This window comes from Helicoverpa zea, chromosome 13 (assembly GCF_022581195.2).
Source record: "Helicoverpa zea isolate HzStark_Cry1AcR chromosome 13, ilHelZeax1.1, whole genome shotgun sequence".
Taxonomy (NCBI): Eukaryota; Metazoa; Arthropoda; class Insecta; order Lepidoptera; family Noctuidae; genus Helicoverpa; species Helicoverpa zea.
In genome coordinates, this window is record NC_061464.1 from 728,354 (window position 1) to 748,775 (window position 20,422).

Here is a 20,422-nt window from a genome sequence, read left to right on the forward strand (position 1 = left end):
ACACTCTTCGTTTTATTATGCGACTGCTTTTTTTTTTTCCGACGTCAAAAATCATCAAATGACCCCTCCCGCTGTGGGTTAGCAGCGGTGAGGGAGTGTCAGACTCTTACTGACTAAAAACCGTCGTGTTCCGTCATAGGCCTTTTATGTACCAGGGCCGCGGTATCTCTTTCGAACAACCCGCAGCCCCGGCAGGATAACAATTACGTCTTATTTATTCTTTTCAAGAAAATCATTATTGAGAAATAAAATTTCCGATAGATAAGGCATGCTTTGTTAATGTAAAATGTTTAATTGCGGTGCTAAAGAAATGTGCTGAACAACTAACTGTCAAAGTTTGTTGTAAGTAATTTAACCCTTTTTTACTTGCATATAATGATGCAATTAGCGTCATTACAAGAGAAGTCTCTTAAATGTCAATAATTAATTTACTATTTAAGGTTAATTTTATTAAGTAATGGTTTCTCCAGCCATTAAGTTTGTGTAAATACGTGAGCATTACCGTAATTTAATTACAGGGAGGGTAATATTTATCTGACCATGATGTTACCATACATAATTTATAGAAATTATTATGTTTTATCTACATAATGGCCACAACATATGGCCCGTGTATTGTATTGATCTATATTTCATGTAAATATAACATATTTATATCTACACAATAGCACAAGGCCAGAATAATTATCCTAATGTAGAAAGTACTTAAACTAATGAGGTACCAATTTAATATTTAACAATGGGCAAGCAATTATCTAGTAATTTGTGGAAAAAACAATATTTGTTTATATCTGTTGAGGTATGGCTCAAAAAATTCCCTAAAGATAATATGTAGTTTGAAAACAATAATTATGTTTACGTATTTTCCCATTTATCGCAGAGAACCTGTTTAGTACAAAATATTAAAATGTTTTTAAATATATTGCAACACTTTAAAAGTACTGTAAAACATACACAGCACTGCATATAAAAAGTACAATAGAATGAAGCTTACCTTTTTAGTAACAGTTTTCTCAGCAATCTCGACCTGCCGCCTCATATGCTCGAGCTCCATTTCCACCTTCTTTCTCTGCAGCATGAGGAGCTCTTGCTCTTTCTTGGCGAGGATACTCCTCATCTTTTCATCCTCCTCAACTGGTACCGGTACCGGAGCCGCAGCAGTACTGGTAGTGGCCCCCACCGACTGTCAAAAGAAATAAATATTAGAATCACATTGATAATCTCAGTTATTGACTTCTATTAATTTGACATTCTATTGATTTTAAATCAGTCTTTGTAATTCGCAGTAAATTAATCCCCTCCCAATATTGGCACAGTGACAATACATTCACATGACAGATATTTTGATATCAACCACCATGATGAAATAAAGATAAAATAAGTTGGTATATTGAGAATGATACAGGGTGGGAACAGGCAGAATACTCAAGCAGGATGTACCTGACTACACATGAAAGAAGGGGGTATTACAACATACATAATATTATGCAGTAAGCAGTACCATGGCCTCATACCAAGAGGCCAGTGCTACCTAAAGCTAGCATTATTGAACTAAATCAACATCAAAACAATAATCAACTAAAAAAACACCTTTTTCAGAAAATTTGGATTTACATGGATGTTAGACTGCTGGGGCTGCGCTTGTATAGGCCACGCTGGGTCGATCAAGTTCACTTTCACATCCAGTTGGTACAGCTTTGTGGCTGGGAACACATCATGCCAAGTCTCTCGCAACTTGAACATTTGTGACCTGATTTTCTCATCAACCTGTGAAAAATAATAGTATTAGCCAGAGTCTACAAGATGTATAACAATTCCACTAAGCATTTGTATGACAATTAGACTCACAATTACCTGTTTGAATGTCCTGGTAAACATATTGACAATGCTCTGTGAAAACTTCTGTGTGTAGGCACCGCCAACATTCTTGATAATGGAATCAACTAAATACAGTACAGGCAGCTTGATGTCTGGGTGTACCTGTGTAGAGGAAAAACAACTTCTAGTCCCAAACCCCTGGCTGGCCAAGTGCGCACTTGGCCTTCTCCCTCAAAGGTTTGCACCCACTGTTTAATGGTACGGGATAGAATAAGACAAGAATTTGCTTGATCAACCTTTTTAATTGTTAATATGTGAAAAATAAATAAGAATTCAGTTTCAAAAAGCTTTATTATGAACAATTTCTTGAATATACAACTGAAAAAGATAAGGATTACATACCCTTGAAGGTAGATTGTGTTATCTGTAATTATCTTTTGATACAGGTATCTCCTATTGGCTATTGTTATATTGTAACAAGAAATTATAAGTTAACTATTGAGAAATATTCCGTAAACGTTTTGCTAAGTTGTCTTCATATATTTAACAAGTTTAGTTTTTGGACATTTGCCAGTTCTATGGAATTACTAGGTAAGTTTCATATTTTGTGACTAATTTAGTTTCATAGTATCATTTAGCATTTTCTAGGCACTGAATGATAAACACTTGACTGATATTCAAAGACTAATTTAAGTAGGTAATGAATTATGCAATGTGAAGTTAAGAACTAAAACTAAAATGAAAGTAGTCCAAGATAATAAAAAGTAGACTTGCAAGTAAAAAGTATGTCACCAACTTATGAAAAGAATTTTAAACTGTGATGCAATAAAAGGACTGTCTGGAATTATTGAGAAGAGCTACAATTTAGCTTGAATTCAGTGAAATGATTTTGCAAATAATAAAACAAAATCTGCAACCACTTGTCTCAAAACTGGTTGTTGTAATCTACTAAAAAACAACAATTTACAGTAATGTCTCTCTACAGATAGGCTATGCTGTCAATTTGCAATACTATTGTGAAATTGGAACAATTTAGTAGGAGATACCTGTTTTGCTTGGACTGATTACAACGAGCTCGATGATTAGTCACACTGGGCATTGTAAACACGCAGAGCACGCAATGCAGCGTGCGTCATCGTTTTGAGAACACTTTCCCATTATTCCCCTTAATCTCACGTGACCGAGTGGTGTGAACTCCGCGGCACCTCACACGCGTTAATTTTTAAAAATTGAAATTCACCTTCTCCAAATGCTTTTCCACTGTTTCAACGATAACCCCGGCGTGGTCGATGTTCTCTTCCGCGAGGATCGTCAACATATTGATCAGAGGCTTGCTGTTGACGGTTAGGTCCGCCAAACTCGACGCGTACTCTTCCGCTACTTCTTTTGACATCTTGCAGGACGACCGCAGTCGTTGATATCACCATGCCAAACACAATCTTCAACTGCACATCACTGTAATAACGAAATACTATGCTTTATTCGTTACGTGGTTAACCAACATGGCGAGAATTGAGAAAAGAACACGTAGTGAACTTACGTTATCGCGAATATCACAGCACTGTCGATGATAAACACACGTAATTACTGCAATCGCGTCACGTACAAATGGAATGAATACATTTATTCTAACTAAATTATGTACACTTCTGAGTTTTCTTCCACCCGACAGAAAATACGTATTGACGTAACGAAGTCTTGTTGAAAACAAAATGGCGACGGACCAGTGTTGCCAGATGATGATCTAGCATTCTCCCCAAATCTCACCCAAAATCCCCCCAAAATGTTAGTGTTTTGAGAAAAAACCCCCAGTAATTAAAAAATATTTATTTAAATACAACCATTTATAATAATTTAGCAATTGCTTCCATGACTGGATCAGCATCCTTACTTGCGTCGTCGGCTGCAGTTCCATACATTTTCTCCGAGTTAAATCTCTTGAGCATCTTTGAAGTTACTTTAAAATTGACACATCTTTCCGGCATTGAATATCTTACTCTCAAAATAGATTCGGCCGTGTTGATGGCTAATCTGTTTCTCAGTTTGTCTTTAATAATCGCAACTTGCGAGAAAGCTCTTTCCACAACCGCGTTAGAAAGAAAAAGGCAACGACAAAATTCCTAATGCCAATTTGCTTACATGTCCGTAAGTTTTATCATCAAATCCATTTTTGAAGCCGTACACTTCAACCCAGAACTCTTCGGTGTTCTGCGTGGATTTCCAGGTTGTCCGATGTAAAGCATTCCACTCTTGTACCACTAAATCAACATCATTGCAGACGGTCTTAAAAGATTTGGCTAAATTAAATTTAGCCAAATTTACAAATTTATTAAATTAGTAATGTCGGGTTTCATTTGAGACGTCGCATTTCTTGGGCTATCATCGTTCATCGTCGTTCTCCGCACGCAGCATTATTGTGGTAGTGTGTGTATGTTTTTGTGCGTGGTTCTATGATGCGTTCAAATTAAGTAGTGAGTAATTTGGTCGCGTTCAGTCATAAAACTTTTTCGAAAAATCCTCCAACTCCCTCCAAGCCAATTTTTAATCCCCCCGCTGATCCCCCCAAAGGATTTGTGCCCCCAAAAAATCCCCCGTGGGCAGAAAATGCCCCCAAATTTGGGGGGAATCCCCCCGATCTGGCAACACTGCGACGGACGGACGACGACAATGCGAGTTTTGCGGTGTCGCGCTGCGAGGTGGGAGGAGACGAGTGTTGCCATTTGCCAACCCCGTTTAGTTTTCTTTTTTCTAAGGAGGCTAAGTATTATGATATGAATACAAATAAGATTTAATGATTAGCTGTTTTCCGCAGTTTCACTCGCGTCCAGGGGTAACTTATACCCGTACCATTACAAAATATAGCCTATTGTCACTAGCAAAGCTACACCAGAAGAACAATGTTTTCCAACAGAGAAAAATGTTTCAAATCGGTTCAGAAGTTTCGGACAGGTTGGGGTTGGGTGGGGTAGGCTTTGGATAGAAGATGCTTTATTTATTTATTTTAGAGTGAAAACCAAGAAAAAATGCTTCCTCTACATTTTATATCAATAATATTAAATAGAGGAATCTGTTTGTATCCTAAAGTCTGTATCCTAAAGGCCTTTTGGTTGATTAGAAAAATTCTTCCCGTTTTTCGAAGCTGCATCATCCCCCGAAACAGGCAAAATTTTATCCGGGTAGGGGCAGTAGATCCCCTGGGCCTCGAATGGAAACCGCGGGAAAACAGCTAGTATAATAGTAAGTATAGATTAGGATAAATTATGCCTAACTCCCATTCATCAGCGGATAAGATAACATCAGGCAACTAACGTGAAAGAATAAAGGTGTACTTTTTGCAGGATTTGGGTTAATAGTTTTCAAGTAGAATAGTGTCCTCCGTAACTGGCTGATCTCCTTTAATAATCAGGGCATCTGTCTGAGGCGGATGACGGGGAGTAGCGACCCCGCAGGGCTATATATCCGAGTGCTTCAGGGAGAGTATACTGTCCACCATCTCCGGCCTGCCGGAGTGAAGCATGACGGGGGATAGGTTCCCGCCTCTTGGCTTGCCTTCATCGGCCGGTCAGAGTGGAGTCGCTAGAGCAGGGTTAGCAGCCCTGCTTGGAGGGCAGGTGCCTCGTGGGCGAGTGGGCCGGTCACGGCCGGTGATGCTGGACCCACAGGGAGCGCGTGATCTGCGTTTAAAGTCCGCCGAGGTATCCTCACCCTTCAGCCGTTCATGTACCAGTTGCCCTCTTGTTGCTATTCAGTGACTGATTCCCGGGGGCCCAGTAAGTGAGCTGGCGAGTCTCCACCTGCCATTTTTACGTGTGCAAAACATTGTTATCGGCAGGTGCCATAGTTCCTATAGTTATCCCCATTCCTAGTCCATTAGCATCCCATTCCAATAGCCCTAGTAGTTTTATTCCATATTTAGCAATAGTTTAGCACAGAACCGGGGATTGTCCTTGGGTACGTTTCTATAGTGTATACAGCTTTGATTATATATTATATAATCAAAGGTATACAGGGATAATCGTCGCGTCGGTTTTGTGTCACCATTTCATTAAAGTTGTCTCAAAAGGGCTTCAGCGTGTTTGCTTCGGCCCCACGTTCGCCTTCCAAAAATCCGGGACTCTGTAGTCCCATGGTCTAGAAGAGACGTACAAAATAATAATAATATTAACGTTTATTGTTCAATCATTTTTGTACAATTAAGCATAGATGTAATATACTAAAGAATATAGCGCACGCTCAAAATATAAATTTACGAAAATGAACTCTATTCGAACGCAATAAGGTACTAAATTGGTTGCATAATACACAGAGGCAAATCCGAGCCGAGAGGGATAGTTAGAACGGAGGCCGTTTGTCTCTTTCTTACACCTTGCCAGCATAAAAAAATGTTATGATCAACAGTCACTGACCTCTATATTTACCATCAACAGTTTTGTCTTCCCAAAAAACAATTGAATCACTTATATTTTTATCTTATTTTAATAATTGTAAGTCAACAAATTAATAACAATCGCATTAAATTATTCGTATTTATTCTTAAAATATAAACAACATAAATTTTTATTTTGCTTTTTTTATTTTCTAGCGGTAACCCTGAACATTCTTGGCGCGTAATCAGCATTTAAAATTTTGTTTATATTTTTTTGTGTCAAATCAATGGGCAAGACGACAATTTTTGAAAATGTGTTTTAAAATATTCTTAACTATCTACTATTTCTAAAAAATATAATATTTCTGTAATTTATTAAATAATTATTGAAAAAAATTAAATTTTAATGAAATGTTAATTTATTCGCGCCAAAACGCAGTCACCGACGTTGACATTTGCTGTGACGTCAATCCTTAGCAAACTTGTAAACATTAGAGTCGAGTAACAAATAAAACATATTAAATATTATTTTAATATGAATTCTAAAGGATATAAGTGGTGTGCGGTCCCGCAGTGCACTAATACGTCAATAAAAACCCCTAACAAAGTGTTTATTTACGTGCCAAACGATAAAACGATGTGATATAAGTGGCTAACTCTTGCACGGCGAGATTCTAAAGCTGTTCGTCTTGATACATCTATTTATTTCTGCGTAGATCATTTTGACGTAAGTTTTAACGTTATTCCTTATATTCATAATATTCTGCGACATTGTTTTACAAACTAAACATTAATTACAAGGTATTCGGTAGTAAATCTAACCTCGAAATGTATAGAGCTTGTTTATCGACTTTATATTCACGATTGATTATTGATTACTTTATTCATTTTCCAGTTGCCACATGATATGGATAATTATATGGAATATCACATAATGGGTTCTGTGTCGAAAATTCGAATGAAACCAGGGTGTATACCCACTAAATTTGAATGCCAAGCAGATAGGAGAAAACGAGCATCTGATATGACCGAACGACCATATACTGTAAAAAAGCAAAGACAGGAATTAATTCAAGATTCTATAAAAGATCTGGAAGATAAAAGTATTGTAAATAAAGCTATAGAGTTTGGAGAGACATCATCAAGTTCCGGTACCAATCAATTTTGAATGTATGGTTCTTTGTAATGTACAAGCATAACAACAACTAAAAGAACTAGAAGTAAAAAACCTGTATAAAATGTAAATCATTAAAGTTTATATTCTGTTTATGTAAATTGTATCGCATGTTAATAGTAGAACCTAATTTTTAATTATAGTAAACAATATGGGTACAAATACTTTCATGTGTGAGGTACTAAATGTGTGTACTAATATCTCATTATATATGTGTATCTCATTATGGAACACCTTTAAAATCAAATAATTTCTTTGAGTTTTAATTATGGGGTTATAATTATAAGTTACAATAAATATTAATTTATGTGTTTGCTTTTCAGCTGTGCATGGAAATACAGAAAGTATTACACAAGAGAAAAATAAGTCTGCAAATAAATCCATCCAAGTTTACATCACACACAAATTCAGGAGCAAAGGAGCAAATTAGAACCTATGATTATTTAACCTCTTTTTGTATGATCATAATTAAATAGGAAAAAATAAAAGCACTAATTAACTTTGTTTGTTTTATTTACATATTATGACTAACTAAACAACACTTTGGTACAATAGTGGGTACACATTATGCTTCCATGAATGGACTAAGGCTAAAACAAATTCTGAAACATATTTGTCATCATATTGCACACAAATTATATTTACATTTTTATTTATGTTATAATTGCAATCTGCAACACAGAAGTAGCCTTGTTGACGACCAGACAAATACATTTGCAACTGCATCTGTGCATAATATTTTTTGGTTGGTTTCCCATTATTAACATAATTTTTGAGAGTCTTAGTACTTATCGGACATTTAATTTCTATTATACTCTCGTCACAGACCCCATCTGGTGATCCAGCTATCATGGGATATTTTTTGCTGATGAACAGGCCACATTTATTTATTGTTTTTCTGAGTTTAGATGAAACTGTTTCCCTGACTTCATCCTCCAACATTCTGCCACGTTTCATTGCATGTGTGTCTGGGATTCTTCCACCCATTATCTGAGCAATCAAGGTTCCATCATTGGTATTACATCTGGTGAATTCATATGCTCGTGAAGCAGTAATCCTACCATACCTTAGTTCATACCAAACACTACTTTTATTTTGTTGTCTTGTTTTTTCTTCAATAAGTTTAACATCTGCATCGGTTAATACAAGCTTTTCCAAGAATATGTCACAGGATTTTTCCTTATATTTTAATATTAGTTTGTGCATGGAGAATGTAATCACTTTATCAGGCACATAATCTTCCTGAAATTTGATCAATTCACAATTGTGAAGTTGCCTTTTCCTCCCTTCCTCGATAAACTTGTCTAATACTACACTATTTGATGGCAAGCTAGGCTTAGCATCAGATAAATCTTTTGCTGTCATGTATTTTATGGTAGTCCCAACTTTTGATAGCTTGGATTTCATCCAGTAGCATTCAACTGATGTAACAGATGGTTCTTCACTCCTGCGATGCACCCACATAAGAAAAGCCACGGCATGTTTGCAGCCTCCTTGTGATGCAACACAGTCGTGGCAATCCACCGAAACAACTGTCTCATTGACTTCGTCAACTACTAATGTTACTCCATATAACTTTCCATGGACCTTGTGTTCTGGACAGATTTTTGACTTCACCACGCACAGATTGCCATCGCGTTTTAACTGGACATAACTTATGGCATCATCACCGTACGACGGCCTGGAAGACCTATAACAAAAAAATAGGCGTGTAAATATAGAGTTACATACTTAATCGTAGATTACATACACAAAACATATTCTCATAACGAAAACATAACCTCAAATACTTAATATATCAAGTGATATTTTACAAAATATCTTCTAAATTTATAAAAAATTCATACAGTAATAATAGTACTTACGCTGCAGTTTTCACGTTTCTGAATTCTGCTGAACAGAAATCTTTGTTTGACGCCAGGAACTCTCCCAACATTAACAAATCCACTCGAGGCAAATTAGAACTGTTTGCCTTAGTAAATCCTTGTTCCATGGCTTAATTAGTAAAGCAAATTTAAGTAAGTAAGCAAAAGACCGATATAGATCTTATGATACTACTTTTAGCAATACTTTTAGTCAATTTAAACACTGATAAAACTCAAGAGATAGTCGAAACTCGAAATAAATTCGGTGACAGTGACAGTATTTACTAAGGGCTGACGTAACACTCTGTGATTGGCGTTTTAAAAAACATGGCGGATGGCAGTATTTTGTAATTTTATTTTCTCAAATAAAATAATAATCTCGTCTTAAATCTTAAAATGGAGACATTTTCCACCATACATACACAATATTTTATCAGTTAAACACAATATTTTAATGATTCCGTCTTACTGTCGTCTTGCCCATTTAAACTATTAAAATGGTGAAAAAGTGTTGCTTTTATACTTGTGAAAGTGAAACCTGTGGTGGTTGCAATATATCGTTCCACAGGTAAGCTAATAATAACATTTTCGTAAATCAAACAGGGTATCAAACATCTAGGGTGCCCATGAATTCTTGTAATGAGTCAAAATATATGGGTGATGGATTTTAAAACTGTTGTACTATTGTTATAGCTTCCCAAAAAAATGTAGAAAGGCGATATAAATGGCTCAGCAGTCTATATGTGAAGCAAAAATACAAAAAAAAAATCAGTCTACACTTCGAATCTTCCTGTTTTTATTACTGCTAATTCCCGCTAATTATTAAAAGCCTATATTAGTATTTTAAGGACACAAACTGCGTAAGTTAGAATTTCAATACCAATCTGTGTTTAACAATCTTAGCAAACTCGGATTGGTCTCACATAGCTTAATCTCATAGTCACCCCATTAGAAAGGGACAGACGGCCTCCGTACTAACTGTTTCACTCGGCTCGTTTTTTGGGTAAAGGTGCGCAGTCCAGTTTACTATACCTATTATGTCTATGCAATTAAGTCACACTGACACTTAAACTACTATATTAAAGTTAATTTAGAACAGCCGTCGCACTGAAAGCTTGACAATGGTAGACCTATTAAGATAAAATAGGGTATTAAAAAAAAATTGGTGGTAGATTTATAATTAGGTGAATCGGGGTAAACTAAACGAACCACTTTTTAAAAAACCGTAACTTGGTGGAAAAATTGTGATGACACTTTCATGTTTGTCGACTTTTGTCAAACAGTTTGACAGATGAGGTGACGAACGAATGTGACATCTCGAAAAAAGATTTTCTTGAATACTGAAAAAAGTGGAATTTATTGTAGCATTTGTAGTTTGTTAAGGAAATAACTATGACGAATGTAAACACGGGTGAACTTCTGGACTTCCAGGACTATTCTCCTGACCATAATAATCGGAGTGCTCGCATTGACGTGGAGGCAGTGCACACAAATCAATACAACAACACTATGTCAAATCCTAATTATAATTTTGAAGAACCCAAACCTATTGATGAACCAGAGGCTGCACCACAGAGTAAGTCCCTTCAACTGACCTCCTTTGTATAATTTCTATAAAAAGTTCGAGTTTTCGAGGACATATTGGTCCAGTAAACAATTAGTGTTTATCAACCAATTTAATGAGTTTAGTTATTTATTTAGCTGTTATAGATCCTAATCTAATCATTCCATTAGTAATAGTGCGTTTGTATCGTTCTAACTAAATCATATTTCGTCATAGTGAAAGGGATATCTATCTGGCTATACAGCATTAAGTTGATTAATTAGTTTACGCTGAAACTTTATGAAAGTAATGTATAAGCCAAGGGGTAATATATTGGACCAACTTCCTCACATCGTTAAAAGTATTCTGTTCTGTTTTATTACAAACAAAACAAATAATTCCTCCAAATCAACTTCTTCCAAATATATATTGTTCACTAAAATGTTTATAATAATTTTCAGCGAACCACAACTTCTGGACAATAGAGTACTATCAGAAGTACTTTGATGTGCACACAAATGAGGTGGTGGAACGGATCATATCCTCCGTGCTGCCACAGAAGGTGTCCCGCAACTACTTCGATGAGAGAATCAAAGGAAAACCTGATCTGTATGGACCTGTTTGGATTTCTGTCACCCTGGTATGTTGTAAGAGAATAAACTGTGTTTACTTCAGGAAACAGAAGTTACTTCTTTTTCTATTATCAATCTTTCATTGGTATTCAATGGAGTAATATGCTCATCAATTCAAAATAAAAAATAAGGCATCTTAAAAACAGTATGTTAAGTTTTATTCCTTTACCAAAGAGAAATATCTTTGGCAAGTTAGCATATTTATTGAAAAATATCATTCAAAAGCTGTGTTTCCATTATGCAACAATTGATGTGCAACAAGTTGCCCAACATGTTAAAAGTCAAAAAAAGTTATGTTTTGTTTGAAACGAAAATGGAAACAAGGCTTAAAACTATAAAACTACTTACTGAGAAGTCATAATTTCTTCATCCCATAGAGAAGTGGCTGGAACAGAAAATAATTATATACATTAACAATAGATCACACATTACAATACTACAATAATATAATATTCATATAAAAATTCCAGATATTCACAATAGCAGTCAGCGGTAACATAGCAAGCTATTTACACAACGCCAACAAGAAGGGCTTTGTGTGGCGTTATGACTTCCACTTGGTGTCCATTGCGGCTACAGCTATTACATGCTACGTATGGCTTGTACCCCTGGCTCTGTGGGCGGCGCTGAAGTGGACTACTACGACTGATGGACATGATGAGATAGAGAATCAGGTAAATAGAAGTTACAGCCAAAATAATGATGTAACAAAAGTTAAGTAATTATGTAGTATTAAAAAACCCTTAGAATGTACATTAGAATGTGCCGTCAAATAAGCTGCAATCAGCCATGCTACAACTGCAATAATCAACTTTTGTAATATCACGCAGCACATTGCAGCTAATTTTTTGCAAAGAGTTTAAATCTCTACTCAGGGCGCCTGAGTAGAGATTTAAACTCTTTGCAAAAAAATGGCTACCTACTAGAACTTTGGTTCTAAGAAGTTGTAGAAAAATGCTAATAAACTGATTAAACCTTGAGCTGGACTAAATCCTGGTAGAAAGTTGTAGTTACACTTACCACATTATTATTCTACGACCATACATCAAAACCTATCCATGGATACCTTTTCATCATAACATTGATTCAGCCTTTGTGGCACATTTGAATAGACCTAAATTCATAACTCAAAAACTCTTTTCAGGATGCAAAATCGCCAACAATGATGTCACTTTTCTGCCTATATGGATACTCACTGTCCATATACATTCCCGTAGCTGTGCTATGGACAATCCAAGTATTCTGGCTGCAATGGCTCTTCGTGCTAATGGCTGCCTTTGTCTCTGGGGCCGTCCTCATATTCTGGCTGATGCCAGCCCTAAGGAAGTCTAAATACTTCCTAATTCTGATAGGAAGTATTTTAGCGTTCCATTTTCTGTTGGCAGCCGGTTTTATGCTGTATTTCTTTCATCAGCCGAGTATACCTGATGATGTTGCTGTGTCTACTGTGAAGCCTTAGGACGTATTTAAATTGTACTTCGACAGATTTGTTTGCACATGATATAATAGAAATATGAGTGAGGAGGTATCGATTCGAGGGTAGTGCTGTGCTTTTATCGATAATATTTTATGACGAGTTGACAATCGCTACTTTTATTATATCGTGTGCAAGTTTGAGTTTTATTTATAAGGCATTTGAATTTGTGATGGGGCTTTGCAAATGTCAGCCCAAATATTTCATGCCATCTTATTGTAGTATTGGTACAGTGATATTGTTGTCCTTTCTCGATGTTTTAAGATATTTGAGTCATTTCAAGAAAGTAGGTGCTAAGTAAAATAACATTAGTACATTTTGATGCATATTCTAAATCTTTTAGTTAAAGATATCTATATTGAAAGCACGAAATTAGACTTGAGAACTGAATTTCTTGCGTAGTTTATCCGCGAGCTTAGTCAACTCTCACGACTTTAAATGTATATTTATAAATTTGTTAAGATAATATTGTAAGTATTTCTTAATTTCCACATTCCTAATGTAAAAAGTCTTATATTTATATGTAAAGAAAACAAATAAATGTTTTAAATAAATAATAATAATTGTATTTTTCATAACATTACAAAATCATTTTGGTTATTTACATTATTTACAATTTTATTCTAAAAGAATATAATTCATTAGAAATTAGTCTATGATAGAGAATGATTCGAAGCTGGTCAGCCAGGGTTGTCTATGGAATGATGGCGGCATGTCTTCTGGGGTCGACTGTAGTGTTCCCGCCAGTTCCGTTAGCATGTTTGCTGTAAAATTAAAAGATTGGTGAAAAAAAAAACCCATAACAGATACTTTAAGATTGTGAACTACCACGACGGAACTACACACCCCAACAAGATTATTTTTTCGAGTCCCTGGACGATTTATAGGAAAAAAGGGGTCATATGAAGAAAAGGTTGCAAGTGGGGAGTGTTTTTTTAATAGTTGGAGAATTTGTAAATGAGGAATAGGGCGAGCTCGAAATTTTTAATGAGTTTAGGCAAATGCTGAAAAGAGCATCTAGATAAAAGTTGTTTTTTTTTTTTATCATTAAAAGCAAACACTGACTCCGACTCCCCCCGCCGCTATCGCCGGCACAATGGAGGATGAAGGACGTGTTTGGTTGTCCGGGTAACTGGGTTGAGCAGGTCAGATAGGCAGTCGCTTCTTGTAAAGCACTGTTACTGAGCTGAATTCCGTTAGACTGGAAGCCGACCCCAACATAGTTGGGAAAAGGCTTGGAAGATGATGAGCTACTCACAGTAAGCATCACTATGCTGGCACCCTCGCATGAGTTCACAGAACTGTATGAGATGTCCTTCGTCGTGCGACAGCTGTGTACTGAACTGTACATCGCGTACTGCACACTGGTACAGCAGCTGTATGCCGCAACGACATACTGATAGCAGTTCTTGTTGATTTGAAGTTTCTTCTGTAATAGGAATTAAATTGTGTTAAGTATTTAGTTAGTTATTTTGTGTGTGTGAGCAAGGAGATATATCTTCACCTATAGGTACTAATAATATAAAGCTGAAGACTTTGTTGAACGCTCTAATCTTAGGAGCCACTGGTCCAATTTGAAAAATGTTTTTGTCCAGGAAAACGAAGTAGTACATACGGAACGCAGGTACCTAAATAAACTAGCGAAAACTGGTAGCTATAAAATCCAAAAGGAATATAGGAGGTTTGCTTCAAGTTTCATAATAGTTGTATAAATATTCAACTTACCTAATACACTATGTTTATACCGATTTAGCATCACAGCACATATTCGTAAAGCATATACTATTATTTGTACTAAAACCAATTGGCAGTCGCATCTGAAATGAAACAATATGTAGGTTCAGAATATATTAGAATTACAAAAACAACTCTTGTCTTGCATCTTACTTGCAACCTGAGAAATCTATTTTTATGTAAGTTACATCTGGGAAATGATATCAAGAACCACTCGTCCGATTAACAAAAATCTTTCTCAGTGTGAGATAGCCCATCTATTGAAGAATGATATACTGGTACGCGAATAATTTCAACGAGACGCAGGTGAAACCACAGTCGGAACTTAGTAAGACAATAAGAACATACCTAGATTTCTGTCTCGCCAAGCTACCAGTAATACTATCACTAACATGACTGTACAATATAATGAGGTTCTGCGTCGTCTCCACCGCTTTGTCAGCTAACTTCTGTTTCTCCATGCATTTGAGGCAGGTTTCTATTTGTTTTAGAAGCACTTGTATGAAGCATGAATCTGGAAGCATAATAATTTATAACTTTGTTGCTATTGAAAAAATGGTAATAAGTCATACAGAGGTATATCTAGGTATAACAAATAAGCTAATGAGCTTGAACGCGCTAATTTTAGGAATTAGTAGACCGATTTAAAAACTCTTTCAGTGTTAAACAAGCCCATTGATAGAGGAAGGCTACCTGGCTTTTATCCAGGTGCACGAAGTAGTTTGCAGTCCCAAAATGACGTGGGTGCAACCGCTAGGGGCTGGTCATCCATGATGAATATGTTAGTTTAACTTATGATGAAGACATCTTCTTGTCTTCATCCTCCAAGCCTTTTTGCCAACTATGTTGGGGTCAGCTTCCAGTCTAACCGGATGTAGCCGAGTACCAGTGCTTTACAAGAAGCGACTGCCCTATCTGACCTCCTCAACCCAGTTACCCGGGCAACCCGATACCGCTCGGTTAGACTGGTGTCAAACTTACTGGCTTCTGACTACCCATAACCGCCAAGGATGTTCAATGACAGCCAGGGCCTACAGTTTAACATGGTATCCAAATCACAGTTGTTGGTGTCTAAGATATACTTGGAAAGTACATACAAACAGACATCTTCTTGTCTTATTGGAAATAAATAAATATAAATAAGCTGGATTTTTTTGAATACAGAAGTACATACCTTTCTTATACAACAGCACACCTTGATCATAATCCGTCTTCAGATTCCCCGTACCATTGCCCGGGCAGAAAGTCTTCATAAACCGTTCCCAAGAAGCTACCGCATTCAACAGACTCAAAACTTTGGTCACAACAAATGGCATGGGTCTAGATATTAATATGGTCTTTATAATGTCCAAAATTATTGATTTGTTTATGTTGGTCGTAGTTAGCACTTCTGTTAGGAAAGTTATTGAGAGAAGTAGCCCGCTGTATAATGTGGCGCAGGACTGGAAGATAAATAATATAATATTAATAGTATAAGTTTGGTGTTATGTGTTCTTGTGTGGTCCATTCTAATATTTTTGTTTGGTTTTTGCTAATCCTATTTGAAAAAATATTTCATTGTGTCATCAAGGAAGGTTACTTTCTATCAAGGCACGTAAAGCTATTTCTACGGGTTGCGGGTGAAACCGCTGCCAGTTTTTAAACAGACTCACAATAAAATGAAGAGCTTTGCACTTTGAATGTGGCTAGTTTTTATTTCCTTATGCTAATTCAAGTGGATAGTGGACACATTAAAATCCTTTCCAACTACTGTCATGAAATTTTATATGACGAAAGCTGGGCAATCCCAATAAAGCAAGCATATTCTGAAGATGGCAACTTATTATAACTTACAGCATTGTCAAGTAAGGTGCATATCCTACTGATGATGTCAATAATTTGTCCTGGCTTCTCCGCATTCTGTCCTGACATCTGTTCATATTTGAAAAACCAGTATAATCCTTCAGAATGTTCTAAAACGTAAGACAGTGTAGCTACCATTCTTCTTGATAGGATGGCTTGTTCTTCTTTGTATAGGGCTCTGAAATGAAATATATTCTTTTATCTTTTTCTATCTATATATGGCTGCCAAATTTATGTGCTTTCAAAAATAGATAACTTGATTTTTCTGTTCTTTATTTCATGTAGTCCTTTCAACACACTTGGTGCCGAAAGAATTTGAATTTTGTTGCCAAAGGAAGCTCCCAATGGAGACGTATGGGCAAGAAACTACAGGGTAGCTTTTTTTACAATAGTTTTCACATAAGCTAGATACAGACATGCATTTATTTCTCTTCTTTATTTTTCCACTTTTTTAGTCTCTGAAGAGTAGGTCTTATGGAGAAGACTGGGTAAGAATTCATTGATAACTATGAGAATGACTTACCTGCCCTTCAACAAATCCAGTCTATCAACACATAGGTATGTGGAAGTGATGTCCATATACTTCTCATCCATTTCCTTCTGGAAGGAGGTCGTCACTCGCTGGCAGACTGTCTCCAGGCTGCTGCTGGTCTCTTGAAGTACTGATCTTATTGAATTGAAGATCTGAAATATAATTGACGTGGGTTAAGATAAAGTGGTAAGTTAATAGAATTAGCTTAATTATTTTTCTAAGTTATCAGTAAACTAAAATCGTTATGTAAAAGTTTGTTTTTATGCTTCAATGCTAAAAGGTCTTAATCAATTAAGATGAATTTTGGCATTGGGCTGAAGAAGGGTAGTCTAATTTTTATCCAGTTGCGGGACGTCACCCTTCACTCGCGGATCAAGTTGCGTCCGCGTGCGTACTTCATTAAAGTGGTAAATAATTAGAGCATGGAATGTTTCCCTTCGTTACTGGAGGATAGCTTAGTAGTTTCAGACCTAATAAACAAAAAATGATTCATCTTCATATAATTAAGATAGAAAAACAGATCTAAAAAAACTCACATTAAAATACCTCTCCTCAACTCCATCACAACCGCTAAACACAGCGGTCACATCTTCATACACCCTGTTCATCACCACTTTACTCTTCCCGCTATCCTTAGGCACAGGCGTAGTTGGCAGACGGTGGAACGTGCTGTATATACGGCACTTGTTCTGTGAGAGATCCGTAGTCTTTTGTAGTTTCTCGTTGTAGTCTAGTATGGAGTGGTGCTGTATTGTGCACGGCTCCAGTATTAGAGGTAGGATTGAGATCTGGGTTTTGGATTCTGTAAATTAAAACATGGATTTTGTTTTAGATACCATGTAAGATAATTTTAATCATGTTTTGGCAATAATTTACAATAGTTGACGGCAGAACTATTTTATGACTAAATATTAACTTACTTTCCTTATCAATATTGGTGCAACTATCAAGATAGTGTAACAAACTGACTTTACCATTTAATAGTTAAGAATTAGTTAGGATACTGTACCTAATCTGCAGATCTTGTTGAGTTTCAGCATATAAGCCTTGTCATCAGTCTGGACAGCATTGGAAACTGTCTTAACTCTCTTGCTATGACTTGAAAGAGAATCATTCTGTGTTGTGTTATTATAATGCCTGCAATAAATATAAATATACTTCATCATGTTTTCATGTAAAATAAGTCATCTTACATGAAAATAAAATATATGTTTTATTATTTACCTCTGAGATATGTCATTTCCACCTATAGTAACTTGTGTTAATCTCACTTTAGAAGATTCCAGCTTCTTGCATTTCTCCTTTATACTTATTATTTCAAGATTCTGAAATAAAGAATAATTGTAATGACTATCTTACAACATATTGAATTTTCAAGATAAAGAAGTTTTTTATTTAATCTGGGATATGACTTCACTTATCTAAATGAAAGCAATAACCTTGAAATCTAACTGTGTTCGTAAATCCCGCATCTGATTGTTAGCTGCACTGAGTTTCTCTGTCCATTCTATCTGGACTTTCTCCTGAGCCTTAATCTTCTCCAGCCTTGCATTATCCACAGATGCCTGACAACTCTTCAGCTGTGTCCGCAGTATAGAAGCTTCACCTTCTTTCGTCACACATTTCTCCAACAACTTTCCGTTCTCAGACTTCAATTTAGCATTTTCCTCTTGCATTTGAAGTAATTGCCTGTACACTTGGTCTGAATCATGACTTTTGAACACTTTGTCACTGAATAACAAGTCATCAGACAAGTTAACTTGCCCGTTAGTCTTCAGCAGTATTTTAGAGGATATTCCCGGCAATGGTGATGAGATTCTGTTGCATTTTTCTTTTAAATGTGTTGATATGGCACTGGGTGAGTTGAATGACGGTTTTTTGAACGTAAATTCGGTTTTGGACGTGCTAGGAACTGGCTCGAAGCTTAGTTGAGTGCTAGTTGAGCCTGGATTCATACATAAGCTGTAGTCTGGCAGTTGGCTGATGTCATTGCTGTTGTAGGCCTGCTCGCAGGCTTGACTGGCGAGGAGTAAGATCTCGTCGTCATTGTCGTCTCCCCAGTTGTCATCATCTTTACTTTCTATAGCAAAAAGTAAATCTAAGTTCTTATCCTAACCTCACTTTCAGTTCATAGTATTATTTGCATTCAAAGATGTTACTGAGATTTCGCATCTTATCAATATTTTAAACATCAGTAGCATAGATATAAGCTATAAATATACAATTTAACACAATATTACCTTTATTGAACTCATTGTTTTGACTTAATGGAAAGTTATGATCAGATATGCTAACATCGAGTTTGGCCTTCTTTCGTTCTCCTAGTTGTTGGGGAAAGTATCTTTTAGACATTGTTATTCAGAATTCATTACAAATTGGACCTAGAATAAAAGTTTTAATTTAATTTTGGCGGTACGTCCGCTACATAGAGTATAGTAAATAGATTGGTCCGCTAGATGAACGTAGGGACACGAAAAAAGTATCGATGCTTTGTGGTATCGAGTACATTCCAGTTCGATACCAATACTTTTGTACTCGATACTTTGCATTCGATCCTTTTACTCAATAAGTACTTTTTCCCAGGTATCGTATCGAATGAAGAATTTAATTTAACTGCGCTTTCTAGCTCACTCGTTGAAAACTTTTTAAGACATTCGTCTTAAAAAAAGAAACGACATTTGATTTCTGGAGCCACCATAAGAAGTTGGCACACACTAAAAAACAAAATAATAAAGCAAGTTCTTCATCTTCATCACAGCCTGAAATTTAAGGATGAATTAAGCTACTACTTATCGGCACAGGTTTCGCCACTTTCAGTAGATCCCTTAAAACAATGGGAAGATATGAAAGTAGTATTCCCAAAATTATATAAATTGGCACGAGAATGAATATATATATCAATCCCTGCGACGTCAGTACCTTCAGAACGATTATTTTCTGAAGCACGAAGTACCATCACAAAAATTCGAAACCAAAAGGCTCAACAAACTTCTATTTTTAAGTGACTACGGAGGAGGAATGGGATCTTTAATCTACTACGCGGGTGAAACTGTGGGACACTGCTAGTTTTTAGCATACCTCAAATAACTTAATATTGTTTCCTTTTGCTACATTTTCGATTTGTTTCATTCCTTCCATTTTCCATTTTTCTATTATTCTATTAAATTTTTGTACCAATACCATTTGTTTTTTATGTCCTGCTGAACTGAAGTAAAACTGACATTATTTACTGACTGATATTGACCTAGCAAATTTTGATCTAAAAAGTACTCGATACCTTGAAGTATCGATACTTTTGTTTCGATACTTTAATGAGTACGATACTTTGTTATCGATTCTACTCATGAGTACGGTATCGATACTTTTGCTTCGATACCGTGTCCCTAGATGAACGGAAAAATAACAAACAGATACAGATAACTAACACTTAACTGAATCATAT

General features: G+C 36.1%; 4 protein-coding genes across 7 annotated transcripts in view; 1 reads left to right on the plus strand and 3 right to left on the minus strand.

Annotated features, from left to right (window-relative positions):
• LOC124635508 (pre-mRNA cleavage complex 2 protein Pcf11) overlaps positions 1-3,536 on the minus strand; it is a 19,021-nt gene extending 15,485 nt beyond the window's left edge. The window contains exons 1-5 of one of the 3 annotated variants that reach the window (XM_047171370.1): positions 3,359-3,536; positions 3,059-3,273; positions 1,855-1,980; positions 1,591-1,767; positions 995-1,183 (exon numbers count right to left, since the gene is read on the minus strand). In XM_047171370.1, the coding sequence (XP_047027326.1) occupies positions 995-1,183; positions 1,591-1,767; positions 1,855-1,980; positions 3,059-3,211 (645 nt within the window). In that variant the 5' untranslated portion in view covers positions 3,212-3,273; positions 3,359-3,536. Of the gene's footprint in view, positions 1-994; positions 1,184-1,590; positions 1,768-1,848; positions 1,981-3,058; positions 3,274-3,358 lie in introns of all 3 variants that reach the window. The other 2 variants (XM_047171371.1, XM_047171368.1) reach the window with 2 other exon arrangements.
• Positions 2,126-13,432, plus strand: LOC124635522 (protein YIPF2). 2 transcript variants are annotated; one of them, XM_047171410.1, is made up of 5 exons: positions 2,126-2,409; positions 10,655-10,799; positions 11,228-11,406; positions 11,869-12,072; positions 12,543-13,432. In XM_047171410.1, the coding sequence occupies exons 2-5, from the start codon at positions 10,733-10,735 to the stop codon at positions 12,855-12,857; spliced, it is 765 nt and encodes a 254-aa protein (XP_047027366.1). In that variant the 5' UTR covers positions 2,126-2,409; positions 10,655-10,732; the 3' UTR covers positions 12,858-13,432. The 2 variants fall into 2 exon arrangements, with proteins under 2 accessions (XP_047027366.1, XP_047027365.1); XM_047171409.1 differs by lacking the exon at positions 2,126-2,409 and having other exon boundaries at positions 10,497-10,799.
• LOC124635520 lies at positions 7,854-9,702 on the minus strand. The gene is made up of 2 exons (XM_047171407.1): positions 9,224-9,702; positions 7,854-9,048 (listed from the first exon to the last, which is right to left on the minus strand). Exons 1-2 carry the CDS (start codon positions 9,349-9,351, stop codon positions 7,890-7,892), a joined length of 1,287 nt encoding a protein of 428 aa, XP_047027363.1. The 5' UTR covers positions 9,352-9,702; the 3' UTR covers positions 7,854-7,889.
• LOC124635515 lies at positions 13,414-19,401 on the minus strand. The gene is made up of 12 exons (XM_047171393.1): positions 19,221-19,401; positions 18,420-19,060; positions 18,205-18,305; positions 17,990-18,117; positions 17,517-17,782; positions 16,972-17,132; positions 16,440-16,626; positions 15,781-16,048; positions 14,955-15,120; positions 14,598-14,689; positions 14,131-14,301; positions 13,414-13,636 (listed from the first exon to the last, which is right to left on the minus strand). The coding sequence occupies exons 1-12, from the start codon at positions 19,330-19,332 to the stop codon at positions 13,521-13,523; spliced, it is 2,409 nt and encodes an 802-aa protein (XP_047027349.1). The 5' UTR covers positions 19,333-19,401; the 3' UTR covers positions 13,414-13,520.
• Positions 19,402-20,422: the final 1,021 nt, after the last annotated feature.

Bases quoted from the DNA above. Each gene is read 5' to 3' on its own strand.
- LOC124635520 (XM_047171407.1), bottom strand. From the start codon at position 9,351: ATGGAACAAGGATTTACTAAGGCAAACAGTTCTAATTTGCCTCGAGTG. The intron at 9,049-9,223 runs GTAAGTACTATT...TTTTTGTTATAG, and splicing joins AGAAACGTGAAAACTGCAGC to GTCTTCCAGGCCGTCGTACG.
- LOC124635522 (XM_047171409.1), top strand. From the start codon at position 10,616: ATGACGAATGTAAACACGGGTGAACTTCTGGACTTCCAGGACTATTCT. The intron at 10,800-11,227 runs GTAAGTCCCTTC...AATAATTTTCAG, and splicing joins ACCAGAGGCTGCACCACAGA to CGAACCACAACTTCTGGACA. The intron at 11,407-11,868 runs GTATGTTGTAAG...TAAAAATTCCAG, and splicing joins TTTGGATTTCTGTCACCCTG to ATATTCACAATAGCAGTCAG.
- LOC124635515 (XM_047171393.1), bottom strand. From the start codon at position 19,332: ATGTCTAAAAGATACTTTCCCCAACAACTAGGAGAACGAAAGAAGGCC. The intron at 16,049-16,439 runs GTAAGTTATAAT...TTTATCTTCCAG, and splicing joins GCACCTTACTTGACAATGCT to TCCTGCGCCACATTATACAG. The intron at 13,637-14,130 runs GTGAGTAGCTCA...TTAATTTTACAG, and splicing joins CCAGCATAGTGATGCTTACT to CAAACATGCTAACGGAACTG.